Source organism: Rana temporaria, chromosome 13, assembly GCF_905171775.1.
Source record: "Rana temporaria chromosome 13, aRanTem1.1, whole genome shotgun sequence".
NCBI lineage: Eukaryota > Metazoa > Chordata > Amphibia > Anura > Ranidae > Rana > Rana temporaria.
Genome location: NC_053501.1, coordinates 45,564,361 through 45,584,682, shown reverse-complemented (window position 1 = coordinate 45,584,682; position 20,322 = coordinate 45,564,361). Strand labels below are relative to the sequence as shown.

Sequence of the window (20,322 nt, the reverse complement as noted above, 5' to 3'; positions counted from 1 at the left end):
ACCTGTAGAATTTTTTAAACGTCGCCTATCAAGATTTTTAAGGGTAAAAGTTTGACGCCATGCCACGAGCGGGCGCAATTTTTAAGCGTGACATGTTGGGCATCATTTTACTCGGCATAACATTATCTTTCAAAATATATAAAACAATTGGGCCAAATTTATTGTTGTCTTATTTTTTAATTCAAAAAAGTGAATTTTTTCCAAAAAAAGTGCGCTTGTAAGACCGCTGCGCAAATACGGTGTGACAAAAAGTATTGGAATGACCACTATTTTATTCTCTAGGGTGTTAGAAAATAAAAAAATATAATGTTTGGGGGTTTTAAGTAATTTTCTAGCAGAAAAAAATGTTTTAGTCTTGCAAACACCGAATCTGAAAAACACCTAAGGTCTGGAAGTGGTTAAGAACTGGAGATTTATTTGTTCTTCGTTAGATGTCAAGCTATGCCCAGTCATTGGAGGTTGTAAAAACCTTGAAAAAAACAAAACAAAAAACCCTGTAAGGCAAAAGCGCAATGAGCTAGTATCGACCGCATACTAGCTCATTACGAAATTCTTACCTTAGAATGAAGCCCTGCAGTGGCGCCCACCGCTGACACAGCCAACATCTTCCCCGGTGTTTCTTCTGGGTTTTGCGGGCTCTGACGCTGATTGGCATTCCCGCGCATGCACGTGGGAGTCGTCGGTCACGGTACAGGCCCTGAAAAATTGGCACGGGTGGCCATTCCTTCAGAGTGCATGTGCCGATGATGGAATCGGCGCAGCATACAGTAAATATCTCCTAGATGGTGCAAGTTTAAGAGATTTACAGTACCTATCGGTAAACCTATAAAATAAGGCTTTACCGATAGGTACAAACACACAGTTTACTTCCTCTTTAATGTAGAGTTTAGCTTCCTCCACCACTTGCACAGCTACAAGTTGGAAAATCTTTACTTTAAAATAGGTGCTAAAGTTGAAAACGCTTGTTCTTACATCCAGGATCCCCCTAAATATACGTTTCTGAACTGGTATTTTCATATATTTGTATTCTATATCAGAAAAAGCAGGTATGTTGACCTTGAACAAAGATAATAGGATTTTTGTACTAACTGTAAATGTTTTTTCTTAGTGGGTCACAGCTTATTAGTAAGAAGCTTTGGGTTATACTGCTGATCACTAATCATCACATAAAAAATAATAATAATACCTTTTGAGGATATAGCCCTTCCCACCTCACACCTGCTTATTTGTAGTAAGCAGTCCAAAAAGCAAATGATAGCATATGAGTGGAGGGAGCTGTCTCCCTTCAATGGACTCCAAGAAAAGGAGTACATAAATCCTATATCTTAATCGTACAGTACAGGGCATAGGACTTGTATTCGTACACCATGGGTTGTATGCAGGCTTCCTTCAGGTTATTGAACACTGGCAACAAAAACTTATAGGGCCACCCCTAGTACACTCATATAATCCAGCACACACCATGAGACTCCAGTTTTTTGCTAGCGTTCTTAGATGATCAATTTTTTAATTTAGATACTTTTTTTTAGATCTGATTGGGTATTGCCCTGATCTAACTAGCCATCTTTGGAGCAGTACCCCCTTTTGTTACCTTTAGGGGAACATACTGAATTGCATACAGTGCATCCAGAAAGTATTCACAGCACTTCACTTTTTCCATATTTGGTTATGTTACAGCCTTATTCCAAAATGGAATAAATTTATTATTATTAATTATTTTCCTCATTGTGACCCGTCTCGGAGGTCTACACAATTCCTTGCACTTCATGGCTTGATTTGTGACCTGACGTACAGTTAACTGTGGGACCTTGTATAGACAGATGTGTGCCTTAAATCATGTCCAATCAACTGAATTTACCACAGGTTGACGCTAATCAAGTTGTAGAAACATCTCAAGGATGATCATTGGAAACGGGATGTATCTGAACTCAATTTTGACTGTCATGGCAAAGGCTGTGAATACTTATTTTTTTTTTTTTTTTTAATTTGCAAAGATTTCAAACAAACTTCTTTCACATTGCCATTCTGGAGTATTGTTTGTAGAATTTTGAGGGAAATAATGAATTTAATCCATTTTGGAATAATGCTGTAACAACAAAATGTGGAAAAAGGCAAGCACTGTGAATATTTTCCGGATGTACTGTAGTTGGATTGAAAAAAAGACACAAGTCCATCTAGTTCAACCAATAAAATCATACTATCCCATATACACAATCCTTTATCCACAGTCGATCCAGAGGAAGGCGAAAACTCCATCAAAGCATGATCCAGTTTTCTACAGCAAGGGAAAAAAATTCCTTCCTGATACCCCGAGAGGCAATTGGATTTTCCCAGGATAAACTTTACCTATAAATGTTAGTTTTGGACTAGACTGTAATGTTTGGTTTGTTAGCCACTGACTTGGCTCAAAGTGCAACATGTGTATTTAACCCCAAGGTGTTATACAGGTCCATGGCTGTAGTCCATTTCTATGATTCATAGACCCTGAAGACCTTTTTGGGCAGTATGCCCACCATGATGTCATGCATACGGCGAGACAGAGCTTCCCTGTATGTGGACACTGGTTCTTGGCTTATAATAAGACAACCCCGCAAAGCATAGCACACAATGTGGCTTAATGGGAAGTTATTCAGCTTACTGTGGTGGCACCTATTATAGTTGTCCCAGCTGAACCACTGGGAGCACTCTACTTGTATTTTGGCCTTTCTTCAGTCTGGCCTTGACTGGTGTCAGGTTTATGGCTTATGCATTTTTTTTCAGAAACCCTTTGCCTCACAATCCCTATTGATGAGTTTTCTTCACAACGTTGCTCATATAAATCCCCTAATTCAACCTCCCAATGTCACCTTGGGCTCTTTGTACTTCAGAGATCCTTCTTTAAACAGATTAGAGATATTCTGTTGGTAAACCTCACATGTAAGGTTGCCTTCTGGGTGGCCATTACGTCTTTTGGGTGCTTTTCCAAGTTTTTTGCAAAGAGATGTTTCATGTTTTGTACAGAGACCTAAACCATACTTTTTACTTAAGGTCTTCCCTTATTTTCACCTTAATGAGGACATTGTTCTCTCATCCCTCTGTCCTGCCTCCCAAAACATGACAATGAAATTTCTCTCCACTTCTTGAAAGTGCTCAGGGCTGTCGGGTCTACCTACCAGCCGTGGCTTCTGATCACAAAACGGAGTTCCCTTTCATTCTACCCGTAAGCCCACATGGAGGGCATCCTTTTTCTCGCTTTACCATTACCTGGTGAATCTGACAACTTGTATTTTTAACAAGTTATTTCCTTCAACCTATGCCCTTAAGGAAAGGGTTCCTCCCTTCCTCATCAGAGTTCCTTCCACCAGAGCTGTAGGTTTCTCTTCATCAAACATCTATATCCCAGATTTGCAAGGATGCCATCTGGTCCTCTGTTCTAACGTTTTCCAAGTCATACTAGGTTTATGTTCAGGCTTCAGAATGCCACGTGCAAAACCTAGTAGATGGAGAGCAAAAATCAACAACACCGCCTTTTTTCCTGCTAGCCACTCCATAACCATGCAGTAGTGACAGGCAATTAGCATTTTTATAAAAATTTGTTTTAAATATTTTAACCTGTATTAGGGACTAAAGATCCACGTAAACAGCCCAGATTTAGGCAACCTTGTAATTGCCCTGAAACCTAGGCTCCATGCACACTGGGCTTAAACGGCGGTTCCCTTGGCAGAAAAAAAACTGTCATATAGAACAATTTTTGTACATGGTTTAGGAGAGTTTTATGTTTTTTTTCTGCCAAAAAGCTCCAATCAGAAATGTGAACCAGAAGGTTGAGCTCAAAATATGTCTCTAAATATCCTCCTGTGCATGGACACATATGATAACATTGAGCTACTTTCACATGGAAAACACAAAACTCCTGTAGAAACAGCAATTTTAAAGCATATGTGCATGAAACTGATGCACCATTATGCACAATATAGATATCTATGATCAACACTGATCTGCCTGATGCCTATCAAAGTTTGTCCCTCTGATATATAGGTAATTGAAAAGCATAAATGTAATATATTGCAGCCTACCAATTCTTAGATATGGTGGCTGTATGCATTTTTTTTTTCTGGGCTTTTTTTTTTCCTTTATTTTTCCTTTGGTGATCTGGCCAATAAGTCTATTATTTGCACTTTAACAGACCAAGCTGCCCAGCAAAAGTGGCAGTTAGAGGGTTGTGACCAACCATTTAACACTGATGGGGGTGCTTAAAATGGTCAGCTTCTATTCCTTTATTTAAACCCTTTAGTCTAAAAGGGGGAACAAAAACTGTGTGCTATAACTGCTTAAAAAGCATTAGATGGAGTTTGACTAGTTTGTTAGTCAAGTCCATCTAACAATTCCTAGCCCAGACTGACATTGCTGCTGTCCAAGGATGTATCTGTTGCTCCTCCATCCAAAGTGGGGACACCCGAAGATTGTTATTTGTCAGATCACTAGGCAAAACAAGAAAAGCCTAAAAAAAAGCCAATGCCGCCATCACATTTAAAGTGATGTCAATTCTAACACTGTGAGTGTGTGAGAGTGTTTTCCATATCCCTATACAATGTGTTCTCTAAGAAACACATCTAAAAAAAATTTCTCTTCCGTTCATGGACGGACATAGCAGCAATTGACCTTAGGGTATTATCCTTCCTTTCAGGAGATTGACTAGGCAGAAAACAGCACTTCAAGTGTTAAAACACATCTCTCGGTATAGTACCTCCCAGGGGGCGGGTCCCCTGGGTACATCCCTCTCTGCATCATGCAGCCCCAGTTTTTTTCTGCCTAGCGTAAGGAGAAGACATGGCTCTGGAGATTTTTCTGTGATTTTTTTTTTTTTTTGCTTTTATTTTATTTTTTTCCTGCATTTTTGGATCCTGGGAATTACAATCAACTGCCGACTGGGTGACAGGCTGGATCCTCGATCCTTGTAGTCCCCTCATGTTCGGCGTGTGCCGGCCTTTAGCTACGCGCTGGACCGCCCACGACATGCCCCGTCGCTCCAGGGGTGGCCTGTGAGCTATACGCTCCAGGGCACACATATGACCGGTCTCTATGGCCGAGTCACAGCGTGCCGGGCCGACAGTCATGCTGTAACTGCGCGGACATTGGGTCTGTCTGGAATGCCTCCATGCGGTGGTCGCAGGATGGGTAAGTAGTATCCCCTTGCCTTGGCATGGTGGTTTGGCTGGTGCATTCCTGGGGAGGTCAATCGGGGGTCCGCCCTACTTTCCTCTCTCCCTTCCTCTTTCCCTGCATTCTGGGTGGCGGCCGTGAGGTGGGGGGGTCCGCCTAGGGGGCTCCGTTCTACCTGGGGGCTGCGGCTGCTGTGGGGTGCTGTATGTCTTTTTATGATGCCGCGGGGGGGGGGGGGGACCTGTAGGGTCTGGTATGTTTGCCTCGTTTATTCTGTTTTTTTTGTCACTGTGTGTTTAAAAACACGTCGACCGCCATTTTGCCGGTGACGGCCGCTCTTATTGGCGATCGGCGGCCATTTTCTTGTAGCCCGCATGCTGTTTTTTGCATGTCGGCGTCCATCTTGGAAGGCATTTTGGCTTCTAGTGACCAGAACAGCGGCGCGAATGGCCTCAGCATACTTCCTGAGGGATGGCACAGCACGGGCAGCGTTTCTAGCTTCTCAGCAGCACTACAGCCTGGTCGGGTGGTGAGTCCTCTGGGGGGTCCCCTGCTCTCTGTTGCGGCCGGGAGGGTGGCCTGTGGGTCTTACCTTGCAGTTTCAAGGGTGGCATTTAAAGTGGGTCAGCATGGCGTCCGAACCGGAGGCTTCTCCCCCAGACATGCCAGAGTTAACCCTTGGTGCCCCTGCTCCTACGGCCTCGGTGGATGCTATCACGGCAGTCCTTGAGGCGTTTGTTGCCAGGATTGAAGCGGCGAGTGGCCAGAAGGGGGGTAAAAAGCGCCCCCTCCCTTTGCCTTCTTCTGGGGATGTCTCGGACACAGAATCGAGCCCTGCTACTGCTTCCGGCCCTGGCTCCGTTATGTCAGAAGATGCAGGCCTAGCCCACACGGACAGTGAGGATGACTCTCTTTCAGGGTCGGCGCATGATAAGGCCTTTGTTGGAGCTCTTATCACTGCGGTGCCGGATACTCAAAAACCTGAGGATTCGGCGGAAACATCAGTGATGCCGGTCCCTTTTGGGATCCGCAAGCCGCAAAAGTGTTTTCTTGTGTTCCAAATCTGGACAAATTGTTGTACAAGGAATGGGATCGGCCACAGAAAGTTTTTGCTGTTCCAAAATACTTTGCGGTCCGTTACCCTTTTGAGGAAGACTTTTTAAAAAAGTGGGTCTCTCCTCCCTCAGTGGACCCCCCCCCCCCTGTGTCCAGACTGAACAAGGCTACCACATTACCTGTGGAAGGGGCTCCCGCCTTTAAGGACCCCGCAGATAGGAGAGCTGAGGCTGTGGCCCGCTCCATGTCCACTGTGGTGGGGTCGGCAGTGAGACCGTTTTTTGCCGGGGCTCTGGTGTCGCAGACACTTACCGAATGGGCAAAGTCTTTGCTGCAGGAGCTGAAGGCGCAGAATGCTCCTGAGCTCTGTGTGGACCTGGTCGACCAGTTGGTGCAGGGCCTAAAGTTTGTCTGTAAGTCGGCCCTGGATACGCTTCCCTTGCTGTCCAGGGCCTCCGCCTACGCGGTGGTGCTACGCCACCTTGTGTGGCTGAAGTGTTGGTCTGCGGACCAGTTTTCTAAAAAGGCCTTGGTGGACTTGCCCTTTAAGGGTCAACAGCTTTTTGGGGTGTTTCTGGATGACATCATAAAAGATGCCACAGGAGGTAAGAGCACTCTGCTCCCGCAATCTGGAAAGGGTAAGGAGCCTCGCCGTAAGCAGGGGCCCTCCTTTTTTCGCCCACCAGGTGCGGCAGGAAAACGTTTCCAGGGTGCTAAGGCGCCCGCTGAAGGACAAAGCGCACCTGGTACCACAAGCCCAACAAGCCTGCGGACAAGCCTGCATGAAGGTCTGCCCCCGCCCGTATCGCGGGGCCGAATTTGCGGCTCGGTGGAGGTCCCTTCTTTCCGACCGCTGGGTTTGCAAAGTAGTTTCCTTGGGGTACAAGATAGTTTCTCTCTTGTCCACCAAACAGATTTTTTCCTTCCAACCTCCAGCTTCCTCGAACGCTGGGAGGCCCTGTCAGGGGCTGTGCAGGATCTGCTGGTCAGGGGAGTGATTGTCCCGGTTCCCTCAGCGGAACGGTTTCAGGGGTTTTACTCCAATCTGTTTGTAGTTTCCAAGAAGGAAGGGGTCCATCCAATCCTGGCTCTCAAGGCCCTCAATTGTTTTGTCAAAGTGCAAAAGTTCAGGATGGAATCGGTTCGCTCAGTAGTGGCGGCTCTCCATCAGGGGGATTTTCTGGCGTCCTTGGATATCAAGGATGCGTACCTACATATCCCCATATGCGCAAAACACCAGAGATTTCTGCGTTTTGCGGTCGGAGAAGACCATTTTCAATTTGTGGTCCTCCCTTTCGGCCTGGCCTCGGCACCACAGGTTTTCACCAAGGTGCGCGCTCCGATTCTGGCCCTGCTGAGGCAGCGCAAGATCGCTATCGTAGGATACCTGGACGACCTTCTTCTGAGAGCTGCTTCAAGCTCAGAGTTAGAGGACGTGTCTATCACCTGTCAGGCCCTCCGAGAATTCGGTTGGCTATTGAATGTCCAGAAATCAGTGTTGGTGCCGTCTCAGCGGTTGGAATACCTGGGGTTGGTCCTGGATTCCTCAGAAGCGAGGTTTTTCCTCCCAACGGAAAAACTACAGACACTGCAATCTGCGGGGCAGCGGTTGGCGACCCAGAAGTGGTCGTCGCTCCGCTTTTGCATGAGAGTTCTGGGTCTGATGGTAGCCTCTTTCGAGGCGGTCCCGTGTGCTCAATTCCACACTCGAGTGTTACAGAAAGAGATTCTGTCACGTTGGGACAAGCTCCCTTCGTCTCTGGATTACCAGATTGGGGTGAGTCGCCTGGTCAGCTCCTCCCTAGTGTGGTGGCTGACATCTTCGGTACTTCGCACCGGGAAATCGTTTCTGCCGTGCCATTGGACAGTGGTCACGACGTATGCCAGCCTCTCCGGCTGGGGGGGTGTCTGGGGTGTCCAGTCAGCCCAGGGGCGCTGGACTCAGGAGGAGTCCGCCTGCCGATCAATGTCCTGGAGCTCCAAGCAATCAGGCTGTGCCTCTCCAAGTGGTCTCTGGGTCTGCAGGACTGACCGGCCAGGATCCAGTCCGACAACACCACGGCCGTGGCGTATGTCGGTCATCAGGGAGGCACGCGGAGCTCTGCCGCAGCGATGGAAGTCGTGCACATTCTCCGGTGGGCCGAAAGGTACGTTCCGGTTCTGTCGGCCGTGTACATTCCGGGGGTGCAGAACTGGCAGGCCGACTACCTAAGTCGCCAAACGCTAGACCAAGGAGAGTGGTCGCTACATCCGGAGGTATTTCAGAGTCTGTGCCAAAAATGGGGCACTCCAGACGTTGATCTTCTGGCGTCCCGTCTCAATCGGAAGGTGTCATGGTTCGTGGCTAGGTCAGGAGACCCGTGGGCGGACGCGTCAGACGCGTTGGTGGCGCCATGGGGCCACTATCGCCTAATCTACGCCTTCCCTCCCCTGAAGCTTCTTCCTCACCTGCTGCGCAGAGTGGAAGCGGAGGGGATACCAACAATCCTGATCGCACCGGATTGGCCGCGCCGTCCCTGGTACGCGGACCTGGTGCGGCTGGTGGCAGACGTCCCTTGGCGTCTACCTCTGAGAGAAGATCTTCTGTCGCAGGGGCCTATCTTTCACCCTGCTTTACAGTCGCTGGCTTTAACGGCGTGGCTGTTGAGAGCCAGGTGCTGAAGGACCACGGCCTGTCGGACTCGGTGATCTCTACCATGCTACGAGCACGGAAGTCTACGTCACAAAAGATTTACCATCGTACGTGGAAGGTCTACATCTCTATGTGTGAAGAGATGGAATGGCACCCTCGTACATACGTGATGTCCCGGATTCTGCTGTTCTTACAGCGTGCAGTGGATCAGGCTCTCACCTTAAGTACAGTTAAGGGTCAGATTTCGGCTCTCGCTGTTTACTTTCAGCATCCATTGCCGGCGCACTCCCTGGTGCGTACGTTTGTGCAGGGGGTTCGGCATGTGGCCCTTCCTGTGCGTCCTCCACTGCCTTCCTGGGACTTGAATTTATTCCTTTCGGTGCTTCAAGAGGCTCCGTTTGAGGACTTTCGAAAGATTCCTTTGTTGACTCTGTCCCAGAAGGTGTTTCTTCTGGTGGCAATTACTTCGGTCAGACGGGTATCTGAACTGGCGGCCTTGTCTTGCAAGGCCCCTTTCTTGGTCATCCACAAGGATAAGGTGGTGCTGCGGCCGCAGCCGTCATTCCTTCCAAAGGTTGTTTTGGCTTTTCACAATGAGGACATTGTTTTGCCATCCTTATGTCCTCGGCCTAAAAACCCGAAGGAGGCCACTTTGCATTCCTTGGACGTGGTTCGGGCCCTACGGGTGTACTTGTCTGCTATGGCTCCGTTTCGGAAGTCGGATTCACTGTTCGTGTCGGTGACTGGTCCTAAAAAAGGTCTAGCGGTCTCGTCGACTACTATTTCTAGGTGGATCAGACAGATCGTGCTCCAGGCCTATGCCCTAAAGGGGCGGGCGCCTCCCTTTTCGGTTACGGCGCATTCGACCAGGGCGATTGGTGCCTCTTGGGCTTTCCGCCATCAAGCGTCTGTTTTACAGGTGTGTAAGGCAGTGACCTGGTCGTCAATCCACACCATCTCAAAGTTTTACAAGGTGGATGTGAGTGCGTCTTCGGATGCCTCCTTTGGCCGCAAGGTTTTACAGGCGGCTGTTTAAGGTTGAAGTTCCTCCGTTGAGTTTGTTGGTTTGTTTGGGGTGAAGTTTGGTTTGCTGTGTTTTTCCCACCCCTTGAAATTTTTTAAAACTGCTTGGGGACGTCCCTAATGTCAATTGCTGCTGTGTCCGTCCATGAACGGAAGAGAAAATAGGATTTTTGTACTCACCGTAAAATCCATTTCTCTGAGTTAATGGACGGACACAGCACCCTCCCCTCCTTTGTTTATACTGCTTGTTTACGAACTGGGGCTGCATGATGCAGAGAGGGATGTACCCGGGGGACCCGCCCCCTGGGAGGTACTATACTGAGAGAAGTGTTTTAACATTTGAAGTGCTGTTTTCTGCCTAGTCAATCTCCTGAAAGGAAGGATAATACCCTAAGGTCAATTGCTGCTGTGTCCGTCCATGAACTCAGAGAAATGGCTTTTACGGTGAGTACAAAAATCCTATTTTTAACATATATTCACTCTCCATTGACAACACCAACTGTAGAATGGTGTTCAACATCCTTACTACCGTAAATGTTAAGAATCTCTTACACAGTTTAAGATTGAGCCACTTCTCATTGTGTGGCCACTTGTTCCTTTAAGGCCTTGTTTAGACTACCGGTTAGAGAGCAGCAAAAACGTGCGGTTGAGCTGCATTTTTGCCGCACACTAACACCCCCTACCACTTCCTTAAGCTGCAGTAGGCAACAAATGGGGATGTTTTCATGCTGAAGCCGCAGTATAGTTAATGTGGTGTTTGGCGGGCGGTAAGCCCGCTGAAAGTTACACATGCTAATCAATGGGGAAGCACCACAAATGCCTCGCAACCGTATTCAATGCATGCAGTTGTGATGCTATTGTTGGCACAAATGGGGTTAAATAAGGGGGGAAGGAGGCGTTGCATTGCTTCCTTTCATTAGCCTTTCATTAGCCTCCGAAACGTGACCCTAACGAGTATTTGGGCTTCAGAGGCAAGGGAGATTTAGATGCACATCTACCCTTAGAGACCCAAGATTAAAATGTTACCTCTCCATGTTAGTCACCATTCAAGGATTTGTATGTTGCTGTCATATTCCCTCTTAAGTCTCCTCTCCAAGGTGGATAAAGTCTAATTGTTCCTCATAACTGAGGTACTTCAGCCCCCTTATTAGATTTGTTGCCCTTCTATGATAGGCTCTCTCTAGTTCAAGAACATCTTTACTGAGGATTGGTGACCAGAACTGGACGGCATGTACAAGATGTGGCTGAACCAGAGTTTAGTAAAGTGGTAGAATTATAGTTTTATCCCTTGAGTAAATGCCCTTTTCTTTATCGTTACATCACGGGACACAGAGCGGCATTCATTACTATATGGGTTATATGGAGTACCTTCAGGTGATGGACACTGGCAATCTCAAACAGGAAATGCCCCTCCCTATATAACCCCCTCCCATAGGAGGAGTACCTCAGTTTTTACGCCAGTGTCTTAGGTGTTGGTCATGGTTTAGCTTGCCTCCGCATCCTTGGGAATAGGTGAGCTAACCGGTTCTGTCCAAAGGCCTCAGCGCTAAAGTGGTCAGTAACCGGACCCCAAACCCTTGGGGTATAGCCCATAATGCTTTTCTTTTTAGAGAGCTGGACCCTGGGCCCAGAACTTAGAAACCTTTGGGTGCCTAATGTTTCTGTTGCCAGAGTGCTATATGGGCCCAGGACAGTGGATCCTTCATAGGAACCCAGGGCCTGAAGGTCTAGACATCCCCACGGAGATGGGGGAAGATTGGGCCTCTTGCTTGGCAAAGTCCTGCGGCATGGAGCAGGTAAGTGAGGGGAAAACTTGCGGAACTTGGTTCTTAGCAGGTTTTTTCTGGGGGGTCACAGGGGACATGCCTAAGGTTATGCGCTGCATCTGGCAAACTAGTCACATATCTTAATGATAGGATGGCTCTATGTGTATTTTTCCCCCATAAGAAGTGACCTCCCTTGTAGTGTTGGAAAAGCATTTGAGTAGGGCCTGTGTAATATAAAGTGTATGTGTGTGTCAGAGAGCTATGCTTACCTGCAAGCCTCCAGGCGATGCTCCATCAGTCTTCCTCCTCAGAGCCTGCAAAGCAGGCAAAACGCTGACCTCCTCGTGGTTCCAGCTGGAGCAGAGAGGCTCCCTTCCCCCCAACCCCCCCCCCCCTATCGGCGGGCGCGCGCGTTCACGTGTTATAGGCGCAATTCGCGCCGTTTAGCTGAGGGGGGAAGGGCGGGTCAGTGGTTTAAGGAAGGGGCGGCCCTTCCTTTTCGTTCCAAACAGCATTCGATACATTGGAACTGGGGAGGAAAGACCAGCACGGGGCGCCGAGGACACACAGTGGCCAAAAAGAATATTGCAGTCTTCAGAAGACTGTTTTCAAGCCTAGAAATAGGCTGTTTCTTTCTATCTCATAGTTTTTCTTGCAATACTACTCAGGGGGACAGAATGATTTTTCTTTCCTGGATTTGAAACAAAAAAAAAAAAAGTCATCTAGGGGAGAGGAAGCATTTTTTATCCCCCAAACAGGTGTTTGGGCAATTAACTTTTATAGTTCCAAGTACCAATAGGTAGCAGGTGTACCTCGGTATTGTACCATGGCATCCGGGTCAGAGGGTACAAGAGGTGGGGATTCCCCCAGAGAGTCTGAGGTCTCGGACAAAGCTATGCCGCTGCTTTCCCCACAGGGAGCCTTGGGGCCATCGGGATCTGGGGCTGGAGCTGGCGCGGGTCAGTCCAACCCTAAGATGGTCACGGACGAGGTATTACTCACCTCTTTAAGAGAGATGGAGAAAAGAATGGGAAAAATGATAGCCACAGCTATGCGGGGCAGTAAACGGATTAGATCTCCGTCGCCCGAGCGTGGACCCTCAGAAGAGGAGGTCCTTTCCTCAGGGGAATTGGACGATCTCTTGGACAAGGACCAAGTAGGTTCAGGGATCGAAGATCCGGATACAGAGGAGTCTGGAGCAGTCTCCCAAGGGGAGGGCTGGTGGATTCAAGCCTTAACGGACTTGGTCCATAATGCATTCAACTTGCCAGTACCAGATCTCCAGGTATCGACGGTTTCAGCTTTGGGCTCACTGAGGGCGCCTCAAAGCAATGCAGTGTTTCCGATCCACCCTCTATTAGAGGGAGTTTTGTTCCAAGATTGGAACAAGCCAGATAAAATCTTCTTACCACCTAAAAGATTCTCTGCCCTATATCCTATGGAAGATAAATTTTCCAAGAAATGGGCTACTCCTGCAGTGGACGCAGCCATCTCATGTGTTAACAAGTCGTTAACATGCCCTGTAGAAAACATACAGGTATTCAAGGATCCAGTTGATAAACGCTTGGAAGCACTACTTAAGAACTCCTTCACTACGGCAGGGGCAGTAGTACAGCCAGCGGTGGCTGCGATTGGGGTTGCTCAAGCATTATCGGATCAAATTAAGCAGATGCTTAAACTTATTCCTGCCCAGCAGGCAGAAGAATTTTCGGATGTCCCTAGGGCCATATGTTTTACAGTAGACGCAATTAAGGATTCTATCCAGCAAGCGTCACGTTTATCGTTATCCCTTATCCATATGAGAAGACTCTTATGGTTAAAGAGCTGGGAGGCCGAGCCCCCATGCAAGAAGCTCCTGGTAGGGTTTCCCTTCTATGGAGAACGACTCTTCGGAGAAGACCTAGATAAATACATTCAGACCATTTCAAACGGCAAAAGTACTCTCTTGCCAACTAAGAAGAAGTTTCAGGGGCCTGCGTTTAAAGGACAGTACTCCCCTGGGCAGGGGCCCTCTAATGCCAAACAGTATCGACGGCCTCCTGCGAAAGCAAACTTCGGCTTCAACAGCAAGTCTCAAGGACAGGCTGCTAGAGGCAGAAAGCAGTGGTTTCGCAAACCAGCAAAACCAGCCCCCAAGCCCTTATGAAGGGGCGCCCCCACCCACGAAGGTGGGGGGAAGGCTGCGACTCTTTTCAGAGGTTTGGGAAGCCAGCATTCCCGACGAGTGGGTACGGTCTTCCGTGGCCACGGGCTACAAATTAGATTTCCTAAAGTTTCCTCCTCCTCATTTCCAGGAGTCGAGGATTCCAAACGATCCGGAGAAGGGAGCCGCATTAATGTCGGCATTAAATCATCTACTTTCCCAGGAAGTAATAGTAGAGGTACCAGTCCTGGAACAGGGACTAGGTTTCTACTCCAACCTATTCATCATCCCGAAGTCCAATGGAGATGTCAGGCCAATTTTGGACCTAAAGATGGTAAATGCATACCTAAAGATTCGCTCATTTCGGATGGAATCCGTGCGGTCAGCAGCTGCCACACTCCAAAAGGACGACTTCATGGCGTCCATAGACATAAAGGATGCCTACCTTCATGTTCCAATTTATCAGCCACATCAAAAATATCTACGCTTCATGGTGGCTTCGCGTCACTTCCAATTCGTGGCGCTTCCCTTCGGGTTGGCTACGGCCCCCCGGGTGTTCACGAAGGTCCTAGCTCCAATCCTAGCCAAACTAAGGATCCAAGGGGTCACGATCCTAGCATACCTGGACGACCTCCTAGTCCTAGATCACTCGTCTCCCGGCTTGGAGCGAGCAGTGGCCCTCACGGGCCAATACCTCGAGAAGTTCGGCTGGGTCCTAAATCGAGAAAAGTCAGCTTTCCTGCCCACAAGGCAGTTGGAATATCTCGGCATGAGATTAGACACAGAACAACAAAGAGTGTTTCTACCTCTGAGGAAGGTCAAAGCCATCAAGGAATTAATCCTACTGGTTCTAAGCAAAAAGGAACCGACTATTCGCCTATGTATGAGGTTACTAGGCAAGATGGTGGCCACATTCGAGGCGGTACCATACGCCCAGAGTCACACTCGCATCCTGCAGGCAGCCATCCTGTCAGCATGGAGCAGAAGGCCACAGGCCTTGGATATCCCGTTGCCGCTCTCATCAAGAGTCCGACAAAGTCTGTGTTGGTGGTTAGATCCTCAGAACCTACTGAAGGGGAGATCTTTCAGCCCAGTGGCTTGGAAGATAGTGACCACAGACGCCAGCCTGACAGGCTGGGGAGCAATTTTGGATGGTTGCACTCGCCAAGGTACTTGGGCAAAGCTAGAGGAGCAGTTGCCCATCAACATCTTGGAGCTCAGAGCTGCTCGACTAGCCCTCAGGGCTTGGACGTCAAAATTGCAGGGGTTCCCGGTGAGAATTCAATCAGACAATGCCACGGCCGTGGCATACATAAATCACCAAGGGGGAACCAGGAGTCAAGCCGCTCAGAGAGAGGTAAGCTTGATTCTCCTATGGGCAGAGGCTCATGTGCCCTGCATATCGGCAATATTCATTCCCGGAGTGGACAACTTTCAGGCGGACTTCTTAAGCCGCCAGACTCTATGGCCGGGGGAATGGTCTCTGCATCCACAAATCTTTCAAGCACTCTGCCAAAGATGGGGAGTGCCGGACGTGGATGTCATGGCATCGAGACTCAACAAGAAGCTAGACAGGTTCATGTCCCGCTCAAGGGATCCGATGGCCTGCGGAACCGATGCGCTGGTTTGCCCTTGGCATCAGTTCAAACTTCTTTATGCGTTTCCCCCCGCTTCAGTTACTACCCCGCCTGCTGCGCAGGATCAGGGTGGAGCACATACCAGTCATCCTGGTAGCTCCAGCATGGCCCAGAAGGGCATGGTACTCACTAATCTTAAAGATGGTAGTGGGAGACCCTTGGACTCTTCCTCTACGGCCAGACCTGCTATCGCAAGGTCCGATCCTCCACCCTGCCTTACGGCATCTAAATTTGACGGCCTGGAAGCTGAATCCCTGATTCTCAGGGGTAGAGGTCTGTCTCAGAAAGTAATCTCTACCCTAATCAGAGCCAGGAAACCGGTCTCTAGGGTGATTTATCACAGGGTCTGGAAGGCCTATGTAGGCTGGTGTGAGTCCAAGCTATGGCTTCCTCGCAAATTCACCATTGATAGAGTTTTAAGTTTTCTCCAGCTAGGAGTGGATAAAGGATTGGCATTTAAGCACAATCAAAGGACAGATTTCTGCTCTGTCAGTGTGGTTTCAGCGGCCGCTGGCCACCCACTCGCTGGTTAAGACCTTCCTTCAAGGGGTCTTACGTATTAAACCTCCAGTTAAATCCCCGCTTTGCCCGTGGGATTTAAACCTTGTTCTGTCAAGTTTACAGAAACAACCGTTTGAGCCGTTGGCTGAAATTCCTTTGGTTTTACTGACAAGGAAGTTAGTATTTTTGGTCGCCATAGTTTCCGCAAGAAGAGTATCGGAACTGGCGGCCCTATCCTGTAAGGAACCATATCTTATTTTTCATAAGGACAGGGTCGTTCTCCGCCCTCATCCTTCCTTCCTACCGAAGGTTATATCCAGTTTTCATTTGAACCAGGATTTGGTATTACCATCCTTCTTCCCTAAACCTACTTCCAGAAAGGAAGGGTTGCTGCATACCTTGGATATCGTCAGGGCCATGAAGGCCTATCTTAAAGCTACAAAGAAGATCCGGAAAACAGATGTGCTGTTCATATTACCGGATGGGCCCAGGAAGGGGCAGGCAGCTGCAAAGTCCACCATTTCTAGGTGGATTAAGCAATTAATCACTCAGGCCTACGGCTTGAAAGGGTTGCCTCCTCCAGTATCATTAAAGGCTCATTCTACTAGGGCCATGGGCGCCTCCTGGGCAGCACACCACCAGATCTCTATGGCTCAAGTTTGCAAGGCGGCAACCTGGTCTTCTGTCCACACGTTTACAAAATTCTACCAGTTGGACGTAAGAAGGAATTCTGATACAGCCTTTGGGCAGGCAGTGCTGCAGGCTGCAGTTTGAGACCCTCGGATTCCGGGGGCTCCTCTTTTTTGAGTTAAATTTAAGATTATTTTTCTCAACTAAGTTGGATTTATTATGATTTGAGTATTCTCTAAATTAAATCCTTTTGTCTTGGAGATGTTCTCCCTCCCCTCATTGTAAGCATTGCTTTGGGACATCCCATATAGTAATGAATGCCGCTCTGTGTCCCGTGATGTAACGATAAAGAAAAAGATTTTTAATACAGCTTACCTGTAAAATCTTTTTCTTGGAGTACATCACGGGACACAGAGCTCCCACCCCTCTTTTGAGGACCATTTTGGGAGGCATACTGCTTGCTACAAAACTGAGGTACTCCTCCTATGGGAGGGGGTTATATAGGGAGGGGCATTTCCTGTTTGAGATTGCCAGTGTCCATCACCTGAAGGTACTCCATATAACCCATATAGTAATGAATGCCGCTCTGTGTCCCGTGATGTACTCCAAGAAAAAGATTTTACAGGTAAGCTGTATTAAAAATCTCTTTTTTAATGCATGCCAATTATCTGCTGGTCTTGTTTGCGGCAGCTTGGCATTGCATACAAAAAAGCTTAAGTTGTGGTTTGTTGGGTACTTTATCAAATAGTGGAGTACTGTGTTATGGTATCTGGTAAGAATAATCTAAAGTCCTGTACAATATGTTTTTGATATGTGAATTGGTCTTAATTTACCTTCTTCATGTCTTTTAGACCAAGGAGTGCATTGATATCTTTTATGTTGGTCAACGAGTCTTGTGTCTGCACGTGCGATGGAAAATCCTGTATGCAGGTCTTGCCAATGGAACAGTGGTCACTTTCTCAATCAAGGTATGTGAGCTGTTGTGTTGATTTTTGAGACAGATTCTTTGTTTGTAATAAATTGTCTCATTAATTGCAGTAAGAAGGGCCCTAATGTAGCTGCATGTATTTACGATGAAGATTGATTTTTTTTTTTTTTTTTTTTTTTTTTAGCTCCATTCATTGAAAATATTTATTTTATTTTTGCTTAACCCCTTTGCGCCTAAGGGTAAAACAAATGTGCATACCTAAGCACAATTTTGCAACTTTGACATGTGTTGGTAAAACTGTACATAATATCTAGATGGAGCATACCTTTTTTTCAGGACAAATTTGGCTTTCATTTGGTGGTAAATGCTTTTATTTATTTTTTTATTAGCAAAGGAAATCTGGGCCAAAATAGTTAAAATAAAAAAAATATTTGGTGCTATATTTCTTGTTACTACCATAACCTATCGCCAAAGGATGATGGCAGCGATACCACATATGTGTATGTTGCAGAAACAGTGTGCATTTTGCTTTTTTTAGATAGATGGATAGATAGGTAGTGATAGTGTGTTTAAGTAGGAGATATCTAACTCGCACTGGTAAGAATAAAAATAATAATCTTGTTCAAAATATACCGACCCTGACCTTTGACCCTTACTTGACCCAAACAATAACCCTGGCACTGACCTAGATCAAACCTTGATCTAGGTATTTTTTTTCTTAATTTTTTTCTTTTCATTTATTATATTACATTTTTTAGAATTATTTTATTTTAATTTCTTCTTTTATTTTTTACACATAGTTGCAAGTACAATGTGTCTTTCCTCTCCATTCATAGAGAGAGAAACACAGGGACCGGCTTCAGTGACTGATCACTGTGGTAGCAGTCCGAGGCGATCAGATGACCTGGAACCAGGAGTTCCGGGTACGGATCGTTCGTATGGGGGCCCCCGGAGAGAGACAGATACGCATATATGCAGACCCACGGATAAAAGCCCAGTTAAGTGGGGCCGTATATATGCATACTGTTGTCATGAAGGGGTTAAGATTTTGTCGAAGGCCATTCTAGGCTTCTACACTCTTTTTTTCTTGAGTTTTGGCAAATGTATATTTTTCAAAAAAAATCATCTGGACATAGTAACTCGTCTTGTGAGTATAAATTAATAACATTTTGTGTTAATGAATATTATGCGCAATTGGCTCTTCATTTTGTAGGGTTAGTAGAGGGTTTTGTTGCTCTGGTCTGGATCTACTCTGTAGACCTAGCAAAATATTGCTCCATAAATAATCATTAATTTCGGACACTTGACCATGGCAGGACTTTCCTAGCAGCCAGACTGTCTGTGTAGCTGGTTGCAGAGAACACTTCTATATCACACACAACCCCTAACATTTACTGAAAGAAAAAGAGCAAGCGATGTATCAATAACACTTGAGAACTGTGGGGGAAGCAGATTTTTTTTTCTTGCATGAAATATGACTGAAAGGTAGAGTTACAAACAATTGTCATAAGTGAACAAATTGCTTCCCAAGAACAAAGACTGAAAATATGAATATTGAAATAGAAGTTTCGTGAAGCTGTGTGTGTGTTTTTTTTTTTTTTTATTATGGTCGAGGTTTGCCAGCTACTTGTCTAGTAGTGGCAGTGGTTGCTTAGAATTTTTAAAAGTATGCGGTTATCTTATTTCAAATTTGTCATTTCTTATTTTTGTTAGAGCAACACCCAGCTTGATATGTTTGAGTGTCATGGGCCCCGGGCAGTTAGCTGTTTGGCAACAGCACAAGAAGGCGCTCGGAGGCTACTGCTAGTTGGGTCATACGATTGCACCATTACTGTTCGAGACGCCCGTAATGGCCTTTTGCTGCGCACCCTAGAGGGGCATACAAAAACCGTCCTCTGCATGAAGGTGAGATTTTTTTTTTTTTATATGTTTTTAGTACATATCACAGAAAAGCATTAGAAGTATAATTGATTGCTTTCATAATTTTTAGGACAAAAAGTCTTGGGTTTGATGCGCATATTTTAAAGGAGGGAATGCAGCCACACCATTCACTTGGCTTGTGATTTGAACTATCAGTCACCAGATTAGCCAACTGGAAATTTTATATTAGTTTTATTTATTTCAGATACTTGTATATCGCCGTCAATTTACGCTGCGATTTACATATACATTGTACATTCACACCAGTACCTACCCTCAAGGAGCTTACAATCTAAGGTCTCTAACTCACATATATACAGGCGTACACTCACTTTACATACACTCGCGAGTAAGGACATACCTGCGAGTGTATGTAAAGTGCCTTACAAGTACTGTATGGACATGTGTACATACAGTACACATACTAGGGCCATTTTAGAGAGGATCCAATTAACCTACCAGCATGTCTTTGGCGTGTGGGAGGAAACCAGAGTACTCGGAGGAAACCCATGCAGGTACAGGGAGAATATGCAAACTTTCGATGTTTGCCCACTGACAAAGGTATGACCAGTCTTTTAATTTTAATGGTAGGTTTATTTTAACAGTGAGAGACAGAATAACAACAAAGCAACCAGAAAAACACATCTCAAAGTTATAAATTGATTTGCATTTTAATGAATGAAATACGTATTTGATCCCCTATCAATTGGCAAGATTTCTGGCTCCCAGGTGTCTCCTATACAGGAAACAAGCTGTAATTAGGAGCACTCTCTTAAAGGGAGTGCTCCTAATCTCAGCTTGTTACCTGTATAAAAGACACCTGTCCACAGAAGCAATCAAATTCCAATCTCTCCACCATGGCCAAGACCAAAGAGCTGTCCAAGGATGTCAGGGACAGGATTGTAGACCAACATAAGGCTGGAATGGGCTACAAGACCATCGCC

At 46.6% G+C, this 20,322-nt stretch overlaps 1 protein-coding gene across 3 annotated transcripts in view; it reads left to right on the top strand.

The window, feature by feature from the left end:
- Positions 1–20,322, top strand: part of ZNF106 (zinc finger protein 106) — a 93,277-nt gene that overhangs the window by 60,595 nt on the left and 12,360 nt on the right. For all 3 annotated transcript variants that reach the window (XM_040332886.1, XM_040332888.1, XM_040332887.1), the window contains 2 exons: positions 17,382–17,498; positions 19,172–19,363. In XM_040332886.1, coding sequence (XP_040188820.1) covers positions 17,382–17,498; positions 19,172–19,363 — 309 coding nt within the window. The remainder of the gene's footprint in view (positions 1–17,381; positions 17,499–19,171; positions 19,364–20,322) is intronic.